Source organism: Monodelphis domestica, chromosome 1, assembly GCF_027887165.1.
Source record: "Monodelphis domestica isolate mMonDom1 chromosome 1, mMonDom1.pri, whole genome shotgun sequence".
In the NCBI taxonomy this organism is placed as follows: domain Eukaryota; kingdom Metazoa; phylum Chordata; class Mammalia; order Didelphimorphia; family Didelphidae; genus Monodelphis; species Monodelphis domestica.
The window spans coordinates 32,291,719-32,306,232 of record NC_077227.1 but is presented as its reverse complement, the minus strand read 5'-3'; the positions used below and the strand labels follow the sequence as shown (position 1 = coordinate 32,306,232).

The window sequence follows — 14,514 nt, the reverse complement described above, 5'->3', positions numbered from 1 at the left end:
TGCGGACATCTTATTCAAGGTGGTGATGATTAGAATTCAGGGCTGGAAGGGACTTCATGGACCAAGAACACAATCCCTTCTTTTTAACGATGTGGAGGGAAATTGAGGCCCAGAGTTTAAGTGATTTGCCCAGTGTCAAACAGCCAATAAGTGGTGGAATGTAGACTCTCCTGTCCTGCTGGAGTGAGCTGAGGACACCAAGAAAAATTGCCTTCTGATTTTAAGATAGCATATTTCCACAGTGAGTAAAAGCTTACAAATCCTTCTTTCTTCACAATCGTCCTTTGAGATATATTTGTAGGCCAATTATTATCCCCATTTGATGGAGGAAGAAACTAAGGCTTATATAGCTAGGAAGGAGCATCCTGATTAGGAGACTGCCCAGATCTCCTGACTTCCCCAGTTCATGGTTCTTTCTACTCTCATCAGCTTGAGTTTACCTTTTTCTCAGGTACTTCAAGGCCCTACTATTCTTTTCCCCTGCTTCTTCCCATATCTGTAAAGCCAACCAGCGCTGGGTCCTGCCTGAACGTCTCCCTTATTCGCACTTCAGAGCACTTGGGCACAATTCCCAGTTTGGACCAGATTTCAAGGCACAAAGGCCGCGCTTGTTCATACAGGCTCCATAGGTCGGTGACTCCCAGCAAATGGTCCCAGCCTGCCCACCCCGAATCTCCAGGGCCATCGTCTTTTAGCCATGCTGGGAAGGACAGGCAGCTGCCTACTTGGAGGAATGACCAAGCTTCCATGAACCCTTTACAGGGTGGGAGAATAGGCTTCAAGAGGTGGCTTCGTTAGTCCCAGGGGTACGGGCCAGAGAAGCGCCAGCCGTCGTAAGTCAGACACCTAAAGGCGACTGGATCTGGCGGGCTAAAGTGAACTCGATTCCCTCAGCCATCATCAGATCTGATCCAGGCAGCCACGGCCCACATTAGACGGAGATGACGTATTTAATACCGTACTCCTCTCGCAGGCTCACTCGCTTGCTTTAGCGTTCGTTCAGGAATTGGAGCTACCGGATCATTCCTGCAAATCATAGACCACGTGATATATCATTCCCACTACTGCAATGGAGCCCTGGGCGAAGAGAATCCCCCTCCAAAGGTTTTCGCAACTCCCAGGGCCTCCAGACGAGCACAGGGTCCTAGAGAGGATAAGTGAGCTGATCTGACGCAGCCAGAACAGAGGAAGTTAGCAGTCAGTCTGTTTGCTGCCAGCGTGCCTACAGTCAGCAGATCTACTCTCCAGAGGCACTCGGAGCCTTGACAAGAGGCGCCTTCCTTTAAAGCTGAAAGTCTGGCAGAGCCTCTGAACGTGGACTGTATTCTGCTCTTGGGTGGGATGATCAGGCAGGAGGGCGTCCATGCTGGGTCACACCAAGATTCCCCTCTCCAAGTCCTATACTGGGTACCTCCCTTCCCAAAGGATCTATGAGTACGGTGAGGGTCGGCCGAAGAGTCATCTTGTGTCCTCTCCGAGCAGGCACGGGATCGAAATGGCATCTATGGCAAAGAAGACCCCTGGATGAAGAGCAGAGCCGCGCCATTCACTACCAACTAGTCCAGGGGGCTGTGAGCTGCATAGAGAAGTACAAGAAAAGGAGTGGGCCCAAAAGAGAACCTAGAATCATGGGTAATGCTACTCCTCTCCTAGAAAGCTCACACTGGCCAAAGAATTCTCCTTTTAGCTCACTCAGCTGCTCTGAAGGCTGTAAACTTCAGGGACGATGGAAACATAAGCGAACTTTAATGTAAAGGTCAGGGGGTAAGGAAAGGGTTCCCCCAGCAGGTTGGCAGCCTTGGACAGATGGAAAGCATGCTGGGTTTGAGGTCAAATCCCAGCTTTGGTACTGTGTGATCTTGGGCAAGTAAACAGGACTTCTCTGGACCCATTTCTTCCTCTAAAATAGAGATGAAACAGAAGATGCCTACAGTCACTTTTCCAGATCTAAATCTCTGATGCAAGTTAAGTTTAATAATTATTTCCATGGTGATTCTAAGGTTTACAAAGTACTGGATGCCCAGCTCTTTAAGGGAGTGCCAGAATTTGCCTCATTTACAGATGAGAGGGATGTTCCTAGAAGCAACATGAGTGGCTTTATGATGGGGCCCAGGTTCAAATCCAGGTCTCCAGAAGCCCCAAGTCCAATGAGCCCAAATACTTTTCAGGTTGCTGAGGGTCACAGCTGGAGTTGGAGCACATAGGAACCCAGCTCCAACCGTTACTCTTCCCACTAGTACACTGTCATGCCCCTTAAGGCACACTAAGATAAACTACCTGTGATGACAACCATCGAGAATCCTCAGAAACCAAGGCTATGCATTAGGCCTTTTTCTGGAAGACTCTCAACCCATGAGATCATTAATAATCCCATCAGCAAAGAGTCTCCTTCCCTACGCTAATGCCAGTCTTAAAGGCTATCCTGCTGGGGTTATTTTGAGCCTTCATTCAGGCAATGGAATTACAAAGCATGAGGGATGTCCTCAGCAAACACTTGTGTTAGGGGTCCGAGAGAGGCTTCAGCCTCTGGCTGTTAGAGGAATAGCCCACCCCAGCCAAGCACTCCCTAGGAAAGGAGATGACACTGGAAACATTACAAAGTGCTTTTCCTCACAACAGTCCTATGAAGTAGGTAGTTTACAAATGAAAACACTAAGACTCAAGAGGCAAAGGGATTTGTTCATTTGTGAGCACACAACTTCTGGGTTTTGGTTGATTCTTGAACCCTGGGCTCCTGACCCCAAAGGCTAGGGGGCTCTTTCTAAAATATTGACAGGTCTCTCTCTAGAACGACACCCTAACTTCAGGGGATTCAGGATGCATTCGTTAGTCTTGAGTGACAGGCTCAAAGGTTTTCACCTCCTCCCCCCTCAACCCCATCCACATTCTAAGGAAGGTTCCCAACTAAGATGCTTTAGTGTGAAGGGAAAAAAACAATCCAAAGCCAAGCTTTTAGTCAAGATCTTTATTGATCTAACTAACAGCAACCGTTGGTGAGAGTTTTCCTATGTTTCCAAATACCAGTTGGTTTTGAAGAACAATTAAAGTAAAAACCAAAGCGAAAACAAAAGAAAAAAACCCCACAAAACCCATGGAATTATGCAGAAGTGCCTAAAGGCCTTGGCTGGCAGCCTCTGACTTCCATCCAGAATGATAATGAAAAGGAAGGGAGTGGGAAGGATGAGTGGGTAAGGAGATAGCCAGGGTGGTCTCAGCACAATTTCTGGCTACCCATAGCTTTTGATTCAGAATGGCACTGAAAAGAAAGGGGCAAGAGGACAAAGGGGGGGGGGGGGAAGCAGCTAGACTGGGCAAGGGGAGGGAACATTTTCTTTATAAAAGATTATTAAAAAGAAGCTTAAAATGGACACCCAATATACAAGTGTCCTTTGGGTTCTCCAAGACACCTTCAAGGCCTACCTCACCCCCCTCAGGAAGAGAGTGGCTTCACCAAGGTAGAAATAGATGGATTCCATCTTGAGGTGAAGGAAAGGCACTGGACCACCAATGCCCGGTGATGCTTAACACAGACATGGGGAAGTTATTAAGTGGGATGGATCATTCATCCTGCTCGTCTAGTCTGATCTCTATTCTATGTATAGGATGGGGCTAGTCCCATAGTTTCAAGTAAATTACCCTTGGCACAGATGAGTTTGTTTGTTTTTAAGATCAGGACTAAAAAGTAGTGAAGGAACATGGGGGCTAGAATGGGCATCCCACACTTGCTGGATTCACAGAGTCTTCCAAGCCTAGGATGTTGAGTAACTTCAGTTTCAAGAAGCAAAGCTCTCTTAATACTGAAGAAACTTCCCTTTCAAGAATCCCATTTGGCTAAATGATTATCAAGCTTCCAAGCATCTCTCCACCTATTCCAATCGTTAGGCAGAGAGCAGAAGAGTTTAAACACCTGAGGGAACTTATGTCATCTCAGTCGCACTTCCCAGATCCTCAAGTTTTCATTCCAACATTCCAGACATAAAATGTAATCTGCAGGTCTGCAGAGTTTAAGGAAAGGGGAACCACAGTAAGATTAACAAAAGAACCAAAAGGCCTTTCCTGTATTTTAGCTTTAACAAAAGGGAGCAACTTCTAGGACCAGCCCAAAGGAAGTCGTTAATATTCCGGGGGGGGGGAGGGGGGTTGAGAAAATAAATAAGCCATATACCAACCAAATCCTGGTAATTTTAGGAGAAAAAAAATATACAATTTTGACTTGGCTTCCAGTCTACTATTAAAAGAACCTCAACTCCAAAACAAAAACCATAAGCAAAACAGTGACAAGACTTAAGTCGCTAGAACTGAGGTCCACAATTTCTCCTCTCGGCTCTGGGTCCATCTTCATTTAGGGAAAATGAAAAACAATTGAGTTATAAGGACGGTCAAAGCCCAACAAAATCCAGAATTCAAACAGATTTCTAAGAATGAAGCACTCATTTCAACGAACCCTTTCTACCCCATCTCTAAATGTGATTGGGTTACGCAGATTAATAAAGAGCCCAACAGCTGCCCACAGACCTATGGTCCAGAGATGTGCAAAGTGGGGAAAGCTCTGAACCAATGAGAAGGAAGCAGAGGAAGGGCTTTACTTTACTCCGAAGAATGATTGCCAAAGGAAGGGGAAGCTCTGATTCAGACACTGCCCTCTGCAGGCAAAATACAGGTAACAGGAGATGGAGATCTCTCTCCTGCAAGGTGTTTCCTAATGCCATAGTTCCTAATTTCTGCAGTTAAGAGGCCATGGTAAAGAGCCAACAAAGGGTTTAAGAACAAGGAAGCCCAAAGCAATTGCTCCAACACCTAATCGTCCAATTTGGGAAGAAGAGAAGAAACTTGAGAGAGGCTCCCACCTAGATAGTCACACACACAGTGCTACTTGAAGCACCTTGACATTTAAAATGAATGGAACTTTTACACACCGCAGACAATAAATATTTCACTGACTGATTGCCTGATCATGGGGATTGGAACCAGGCACCTTTCCAAGCAGGAAAGACTATCAATCAACTCTTCAACTATCAAAGGAAATGTTGATTCAGAACAACTGCATTGCTGGGAACAGAGAAAGAACTTTAGCCTAGGCCCAATAAAAGGATTCTCTTTTGAAGCTACAATAGAATATTAAGGGGGCCAGTGGGCACAATGGAGATGACATTCTTAAGACCCACTTTCCCACAAATGGCAGAAGATGCCAATCTGACTGACAATGAAGTAAAGAAAGCGAGAAAGAATTAGAAATCTGCTCAAACTCTTTACAGATAAATGTTGACACCCAAACACATAACATTAACATACTGCATTTTTAATGCAGGAATCTCTTATTTCTTATGAGGGGGAGAAAAATGCTGCTGAGAAAAGCAAGGATGACTCACTAAAGTTCAACCTAAATAAGAGGTTGGTCTAATTTTATAAACACATATCAAAATAATGTAGAAGTTTTAACTAGAAAACCAAGGTAAGGCAGAAGAGGATGTCTTCAGGTGCGGTCAAGCACTTAGGGCCTCTACTCTCTTCTCTCCTCTCTAATTCAAACTAAATCCTAGAAGGCTGCTTCCTCTATCTCTGCTCATTCTAATTTCTGATACTCTTGCCTTGGGTTTGGCAAACCAACCAATCTTCTGTTTCTCTATAGCCTGGCTCTTTTGCCACATCTGCTTCTCTTCAAACCATGATCTCTGTTAATCAGATCACATCTCTCAAATGGGGTCATTGCTTAATGATTCTGGTTTGACCTTGCCCTGTTCCCTCAACTTTATTAGTTCTACCACAGTTCCTCAGAGGAATAGCCTAAATACCTTGACCTGGAAATTCCTAAGTCATAGTCATGAGATCTAGAACTGGGACTTCAGAAGTCATCTGATCTAGCTCTCTCTTCCTTTACAGATAAGGAAAATTGAGGCCAAGAGAAGTTAAGTGACTTTCCAAAAAAGATGATCTGAACCTAGTCATCAGAAATTAAAATCTGGCATTTGGGATAATGAGAAGAAATATGGAGGGGTCAGGGGGAAAATGTAAGCCTATATGACTAAGATGGGACAAAAAAGGTCTCAATCTGCTGAGAGCCATACAGAGTTTCCTCTGTAAAGGGGATACCCCTCCTTATTCACTCATTCACTCACTCATTCACTCATTCACCATGTTTGACACCAGAAGCTCTGTGGAGAAGAGATTTAGTTATTAAGACTTCAAAGCTCTCTTCTCTCTGGTTTAACTTTTGGCAGTCAATCATGTTTTCAGTAGCAATAAATCATAGAGATAAAGCTTCAGCTCACTGCTTTATGCCTCAATTTCATTCTTTATGGGGTGGGAATAAAAAGAACAAGGTTCTTGGCAATAGATCCCTGGAAGGGCCATTTCACTAAATTATAGTGATCTTTAGCACCTGGATCATCTATACTCAGTGAAGTAGATATGGAAGGAATTTGATTCTTGACCTTCCAGATGTTGCTGTCAGAACCAGTAGGGAGAAGACCAGAACAAGAAAGGTGGGTCATTTCTCAGTAAAATGAGGATTATTTCCAATGGCTCAGAAAAGGAGTGCCTACATAGAAAGGAAAATGCAAATTAAGGGTCACCTAGATTGCAAAGGCCCTCTCTCCAAAAAATTTCTTGAACACCACCTTAAGGGCATGAAACCAGGATTCCAGGAGACTTCTAAAAAGAGAACATGCCAGCCCACAGCATCCAAACTTTCCCTCTGGCTACTAGGAATACTGTGCTTGGCTGCAACTGGGTGTTCAAGCCAGCGGCTGGGCCTTGTATTTTATTCAAAAACATTCACCGACAGTAGGATCAGAAAACCTCGTGGGGTTAGCATCAAAAGAGCACTTCTTTTGGGGGGAGACCTTCAACCTCAGAGAAGAGGGTGGGAAGGTTTAAAAGAGAGGGAAGACGATTTGGTTGCAACCTTCCCCTTAAAAAGCAACAATTATTCTGGCCTCAGACACTTCTTAGCTGTGTGACCCCCTGGGCAAGTCACTTAACCCCCATTGCCTTTACACAGTATTGATTCTAAGATGGAAGATAAAGGTTTAAAAAATTAAATTAAATTAAAAAGGGGGAACGAGTACTACAATGGTTCCTTGTTTTAAAACTGTGTTTCTAATCCCTCTTTTTTGTTCAAAGAAACTATTGAGTTTTTCCATGTTATTAACAATGAAGCCCAAACTGATCTTTGTTGTTTTGACTCATCAATAAATTGGCTGTCTGGTCCACTCAATGCCAACTATTGAACTAGACCAAGCTCTTTCTTGGACCAAAAAAATTCCAAATGGGTCCTGTTATTCAACTTAAAAGTTGTTTTTTTTTTTAAGAATATGGAAAGCCATACTTTGGAGGAATTTAATTAGAACTAAGGTGGAGATAAGGATTTTTTTTTGGTATGGTCACTCTTCTCAGCTCCAAGTTTTTACAATGCAAACATCCCCTAAAAGCTACCCATGTAGCTTATTCCTGAGAAACACTGACAATGTCCAAAGGTTTCTGTTCCTTTAACTATTCCCATTTTGTAGTAGAGAACAGAATCAAGTTCCTAAGAAATTTTTCTGTCTCATGTGAAAATGTATACACCACCAGGGACTTTTCATAGCTCAGAATGAAAACAAATAGCTTTTTAAAAAAGCTGTACAGGCTTGTGACTTTTACCCAGGGAACTGAGCTCTCAATATCAGAACCTGGGATGCTAAGAAATTCAATCACACAAGCCAAGAGTCTAGTGGAAGGAAGGGCGGGGACAATAACAGGCAGTAATCAGAGGAGCCTGGGATCCAAAGGGAAACCAACTATTTGTTTAGAGCCAAGGAAAAGAAGGAAAAAGGAAAGGCAAAGCGCAAGGCAGAATGATCTAATTATATGGAATTACCCACTACAAACCCTAAACATGCACACACAGTCATAGAGAAAAGTACAAAAGTATAAATCAAAAGAATTGGGCAAAAACAGAAGATGATGGCATTAGAACAGCAAGACTACTCCACAGAGACCTCTCACCTTCCTGATACTGGAAGATGTTCAATGAAAAAGTTGCTGTTCAGAATTTGACTGAAAATGTTTCTAGAAAATAGGTCTGTAGTCATCTTAAAAATAAAGGTTCACTCCTAACCTAGGAGTGTTGATGTTATCAGATACCAACTCAGATCAAGGTACCTTTGATGTCAGGCTACAAAACAGACTGGCAGAGAAACAAGAAAATACAGGGAAACAACAGAATACAATGGGAAGCTTGGGAAAGGGAGGGAAAGAAAGACAGCAAGGGTGAAACTAAGCCCATGTTTATCTCCAGTTCTACATCTGTCAGCCACAGAAAGCAGAACTACACAAGGAGAAAGTTTGGGTCAATTCTAAGACCAGTCTCAAATTCTACCCCGAATTCTTGTTTGTAGAATCCAAGAGACAGTGAAGCCAGGGCAACAGAAAGAATGGAAAGCTTGTTTGCCAACCTGAGAGAAGTTGACTACTGAGACTAGGTCTCCAAATGTATTCCAAACCAACTTGGAAGAGGTCATTTTTCAAGTTTCAATCTAGAATCAAAGAAAGAGCAACAATGAAGTAGGTGCCCAATGTTGCCTGCTCTTGGTGCTAATGGAGGACATTTGAGAAGAACAAGGGAAATTCGTTTCTGCAGACAGGAATTTCAGGGAGGAGTAAGAGAAGAGGCACCAAAGCTGGATACTAATGGCTCCCTGCCTTTGAAGTACAAAGTTTAAAAAAGTTTTGTTCCAACAGGTACATAAGGGGAAAGGATAGTGAGGTGAGGCAATGTCCTAGACAGAGGACATGCTGCCCTAAAGGAAAAAAGGTAGAGGGAATAGACAGATTTTGAGCCACAAAGCATTACAGGCTGGGTAGTAAGAACCCAGGTTTCACAGAAGCATTTGAGAAAGCTCTTCCTTTGAGGGATACCAGAGGTCAAGATAAGTGGCAACTCATGTCCCCTCCTACTCTTGACAGCTCTGAAAGTCAAAACACCAGCAACCTGCATTCTGACTACTCAGTCCTGAAGCATGAGGGGCAGGAGGAGGGCAAAGGGGAAGAGAAATGGATAATGTTGTATTCAACAAACCTACATGTATCTCCCTCCCCAGCCTTGTAGTAGTTGGTAACTGGCATCCAGCCTAGGATGGAAGTGAGCTTTCCACCTTGATGGGAAGATGGCTGGGAGGGTGAAGGCTCGGCTCCCTTCCTACACAGGCTCATCTCTGCAGGAATATGCTAGGGGCCTTGATTCAGTCCAAATGGGGTAAGGGACACTGGAGCAAAGGAGAAAAGTCAATGAAGGGGAGCTAGTCTTCTTATCCTTTGGCACCTGGAGGATGAGGTGGAGACTGCAATGGAGAATGCTGCTACTGCCTCTTCTGTCTTTTCAGTTCTCAATCCTATTGGTCAAATCAGGTCCACGCAGGTATTCGAGTTGTTGCTTCTCCTGTCATCTGGAGACTGATCAGATGTCCATCTCAAACTGAGCGTCATCCCCTGGTTTAGAACAAACCAAAAATGAAACACTACACTAAGGACACAGAATGTGTTTCTGTCCCCTGAAGGGCAATTATACATTTACTTCAAATCAAGCATCAGCTCTTTGTTCAGAAATAACAATCTACAAGTGAAAACCAGAAGAACCAAACAAAAAGGAGAGGAAAGGTAAGGCAAGCTATATTTAAGTCTTAGCTAACTGTTAGCTTTGTTCTGCCCTCACTGCATCAGTGTTTTGCTACAGCTACCTTGGACTCTGCAAATCTTTTGCCACCTCCCTCCACTGCCCACCCCAAACCACTCTGTTTTCCTTTGGATAAAGTTCTAACTGAGAGGATTCAGATAATACCTCATCTAGAAAAACAGAACAGCAGCCAAACCATCCTACAGTGAAAAGTGATTGGGAAAAATAAGCCAAGTTCCAAACTTTCCCAGTGACCTTCTGTTCACAGGCTGACAAAAAAGGCAAGCTCCCAGGGAGTGAGGAGGCATCTGTCACGTCAACAGGCTCCACCTAAGCCTTTGAACTTTGACTCTGCTGAGAATTATAAATGTCCATCAACAACTGATTTGAGAAACAGAAGAGTCAGAATGCTGTTCAAGTGCATGAGATGCCTGCCCCAGGGACAGACAATTCTGTCACCCTATGGGCAGAGCTGTTGTTGTTTTGAGGGGGTGGGGGTTTAAACTGGAGAAATAATGAATTAAAAACTCCAGTCTACCTGGAAAAAGGAAAAGTCACATTCCCTTTCCCACTGTTATTTCATCAGTGTAGGTACTCTCTTCCCTAATGAGAAAACAATTCTTTTATCACTTGATAGAGAAACTTTTGTTGAAAGACTTATTACCATGGAGCCAATGTGGTGATGACCCACTCCAGACTCAGATCAGGTGGTCCTGAGACCACAGATCCTGCCCTAGTGCCCATCCACAAGATCTTTCCAGATTGGTGGCACCTGCCAGATGTCCCTGTCATATGCCACATATGGCCTTCAAGAACTTAGGGTCACCTTATCATAAGGAAGCACCAGAGAGTGACACTAATGCAGGAAAAGAGGCTCTGTGCTCTTTTAAAGAGCACAGTACTTTGCCCCACCAAGTAAATGAAGATCAGGGAACAACAATAAGGTCTGAAGCATGCAAACCTTCAGTCTCTGCACCTGACTGTTCCCTTTCCTCCATGTCACTCCCCCTTTCTTTGTACTACTGGGTCTGACTGCCCTTCAAGGTCATTTCCAAAATTCTAATATAGACACAGCCAAATTTTTATTTAAAGAATTGTATTTAATTGCTGACTAATGTTCCACTGCACTCTTACCCTATTAGTCTTCCAACTTTACCCCCTTTTTCCCTTACCTACAGTAGGTTTCCTGTCATGATTGTTCAAATTATTCACTTCCACTTTGGAGTCTTCAATCAAGGCACCAGGGCTGGTGACTCCTGGAATATTAGGGAGGTGGCAAGGTGGGGTTTGAGCCATGGGAGAATTTCGACGATCCAACAGGAATTTTCTGTCATAGATGATTCGAGTTCCTAAAAAAGAGAAGGGGTGGGGAAGGGAGTGGGTAAATTAAAACAAACTTTGTGTTTATCAGCAGCATATTGCTATACCAGATGATATTACAAATACAAAACTGCCTTCACTCTCTAAAGCTTTCAAATCAAAGATTTAAATCATTAGGTGTCCAGCCTTAGGTTAATAACTGCCAGAGAAACATTAAGATAAGAATTCCTTCCTGGCTCCATTTGCAAAAAAATCCTAGCTACTGTCCTTCCTGCAGAAAATGGGGGAAATACCACCCTAATGGCAACAAAATCCAATTGCCCTGTGGAAAAGAAACTAGAAATAAGTTCTGAACTTTCTGCCACTGTGTTAGAACTAGCAATAATGGGAATATCAAGAGAGAAGAAATTGTCAAGACTGACAGTTGGTGGGGAAAGGGGAAACTGGGAGTGGCAGTTGGGTCTTGTGACTAGCACTTCCTTCCTGCCAGTTTTACTTCCTTCCTGGTAGCTTTACTTCCTTCCTGGTGTTGGAGATGGGAGGAGCTTGTTCAGCCCAGTTTGGAGTGGAGTACCTCTACTTGCTTCAGCCCAAAGACATAGGCCCAATCAGCTCTGAAAGTTAGAACTGTTCTTGTTGCTTTCTATCTACTGCTAAGATTCTGTAATTGACAAAACTAGTGCAAAGGACAGGAGTGGGAGAAACCTTCCACCAGCCTGAGAGGCCTGGCCTTAGCTCCAAAGCTGAGGAAGACTCCAACCTTATTTAGGGACATCCCTTTCCCTTCTTTCCTGATACCTCTAAAATCCAAACTGGTTATTAAACTTTATCTTATTTGAATTCGCAATCAGATAAGTGGACTATCTTTTCTGGGGCATAGAGGGAGCTGAACATCAGTTCAGTCATTCAATGACAAATAGTCCTTATTGGACCCCTGCTGCTTCCTCTCAGCAGGGGGCATCTCTCTCCTTTGCATTACAAAGCAATACTCCCTCTCTCCCCTCAACTCCTCCATAACCTGCTACAAACCTTCCGTTATCCCCTCAATCTTTCCCAATAAATAGTATAACTCCAAAAAATAACAAGGAAGAACATTTTAAAGAGAACTTGATGGAAGGCAAAGAAAATTCTACCCCCCCATGGAATATAGCACTACAAGTCCCCTAATATAACTACCAAAAGGGTGCACAAGAAGTTCCTGAAAAGCTATCATTGTCAGTTGAATCCAACCCCTTTGGAGATGAGGAAACTATGGGTGAAATGTTAAGTGATTAATGAATTGTATTTGAACTTGGGCCTGATAAGCCCACACTATCAACTCATACTACTCAACTACTCCAACACTCAACTACCTAGAAAACACAAATCACGTGGATGCTATAATTTTATTTTTTTAAATAATGCTAGTAAATTAGTCTTTATTTACACTTTTAAAAAAGTTTTGTGCATCTACTATACTCAATTGGTAATATAGATAATATGGAAGGGGGTAATAGAGGATGGAGCCAAATGAGTAGTCATTAGTCAGTTAATGACTTTCTTCAGACCCTGACAACCAAAAAGTTCTTGAAAATACTAAGAATTAATTCTAATCAATACAAACTAATCCCCAAAGCCTAGCTCCTACTTAAGAGCAAGACATTCTACTTCTATACCCAAATCTATCCTATATTAAGTCCTGAGCAAAAGGATGGAGCTGGTAGAGGTGTTATAGGTTGATAAACATGGAATTCTAGACCCAAAGATGTCAAATGATCTATAAGCTCAAGACACTGGTTTACCAAATGATCTATAAGCTCAAGACACTGGTTTACCAAGGATTTGTAGAAAATCCTACAATGTACCTTTCTGGGCCAGTTAATTTGAATTCATTCAGGGCAGCTAGGTAATTGATCCATTACTCTCTCCTTATTAATCCCTGGTCAAGTCATTTTTGACTTCACATCTTCAGTGTAAAGGTCATTCTCTTTTGCAGAGAAAACAAGAAGAGAACAAGCATTGTGCAACTCAGGCAATGCTCCTGGTGTTCCTGGGTACGTGTCTCCTTTTTCTCCAGTTAGAAGCCCTCACCTCAAGCTGCACATCAGGATTCCTTACCCTGATTTCCCAAGACTATGCCACACTCTTATTCACCTCCTGCCATTTCTTTTAAAAATCTAAGTTGCAGGCTCAGTTACTTGTTCATTGACATTGGTTTTCCTCCTCACTGCAAATGCTTCCCTTTTGGCTTTTAGAATTTCATTCCTGAGCATCTTCAATCCCTCCAAAGTTGACCGTTGCAGAAGCACTTTATTCAATGGGATTCCACCATTTCTCTGAATCTGCTCTCCCAAAATCTAGGGTATGTAGCAGACTGTGTACCTATTTTCTCTCTTCTGTCACAAACTCTGAAGAAGTCGTCCCATTTCTCCCATGTTCCTATCATTTTCACCCCAAACACCAGTTTCTTGGTTAATGAAAATCAGATCCAGAAGAGAATTTCCTTTTGTTGGTTCTACCACAAAGATGAAATTTTTACCAAGGCATGACAAGAAACCCTTTGCTTCTCAGCTTCTGGCAGATGCCTGACGAACTAAATCCCCCTACCACTACCTTCAGCCTGTACCAGGTGGTAACCTCTTTCAGTAGCAAACAGCAATGGGGAAGTCACTTGTTTCATCTCCTTTTGATTTCTACCTTCTGCCATGCTTTCAACCTCCGGTTTCTAGATTTCTTCACATTGGTTTACCTCTTAAATTTAATGGAATTTATAGTCAACATATATATTGATTCTTCCTCAAATACTGGATTCCTCAACCTTTTCTCCTCCTCCATCTCAGTCACACACAATGATAATCAGCCCCTTGGATCTTGCCATCACTCACAAATGTACCAGGAAATCCCCTTATCTGACCATAATCTATTGGTTTTTCACATGTCTCTCTGACTGACTCTCCCCTTTATTTCTACCATGACCTCCAAACCCCTGACTCCTCAATTCTCTCCCAGGTCATATCCCACTAGCCACTCTCTTTTCTTCTCTCCACCTTGACTTCTCGGTCTAACCCTAACCCCAACCCTTGCATGTACGATATAGTATTTGAGTTTTCTTTTTCTTCTTTCTTCCATTTTTTGTACCTTGAAGCATATGTCACCAGTATTAGAGAGATTTGATTTTGCACTGGCGTAAGTTTAAAATATCCATTAACCCTAAAAAAGTAAATGCATACCCAAAAGCTTCAGACTGTGGAAACCTGCCACAGGTTGTTTAAATATTATGGAACTTTGTTTGCTGAATGTGTCTGATTCCAGGAGAAAGGATCACAAAGGATTCACCTGCATGGTGCCAAATGGGCACACAGGTCAAAGAGACAAACCAATGGTGGTAGGACTGATGAGATTCTGCGCCAATACAAGAGGACTTGAACCTTGTGTGAGATTCAAGGTTACGGTTCTTTCACATATGTTAGATGCAAGACTCCTTGAACCACACTTTCTATCAAGCACCTGACACTGGCTGTTCTGGCTCTGCTATACCTGAGAGAAGAGGAAAGATCAGATCA

The 14,514-nt window shown here is 42.9% G+C and overlaps 1 protein-coding gene across 1 annotated transcript in view; it reads right to left on the bottom strand.

The window, feature by feature from the left end:
* Positions 1-2,950: 2,950 nt before the first annotated feature.
* EIF4EBP2 (eukaryotic translation initiation factor 4E binding protein 2) overlaps positions 2,951-14,514 on the bottom strand; it is a 28,391-nt gene continuing 16,827 nt past the window's right edge. Inside the window, exons 2-3 of the mRNA XM_001374925.4 lie at positions 10,825-11,001; positions 2,951-9,468 (exon numbers count right to left, since the gene is read on the bottom strand). Of these exons, the coding sequence (XP_001374962.1) occupies positions 9,437-9,468; positions 10,825-11,001 (209 nt within the window). The 3' untranslated portion in view covers positions 2,951-9,436. The remainder of the gene's footprint in view (positions 9,469-10,824; positions 11,002-14,514) is intronic.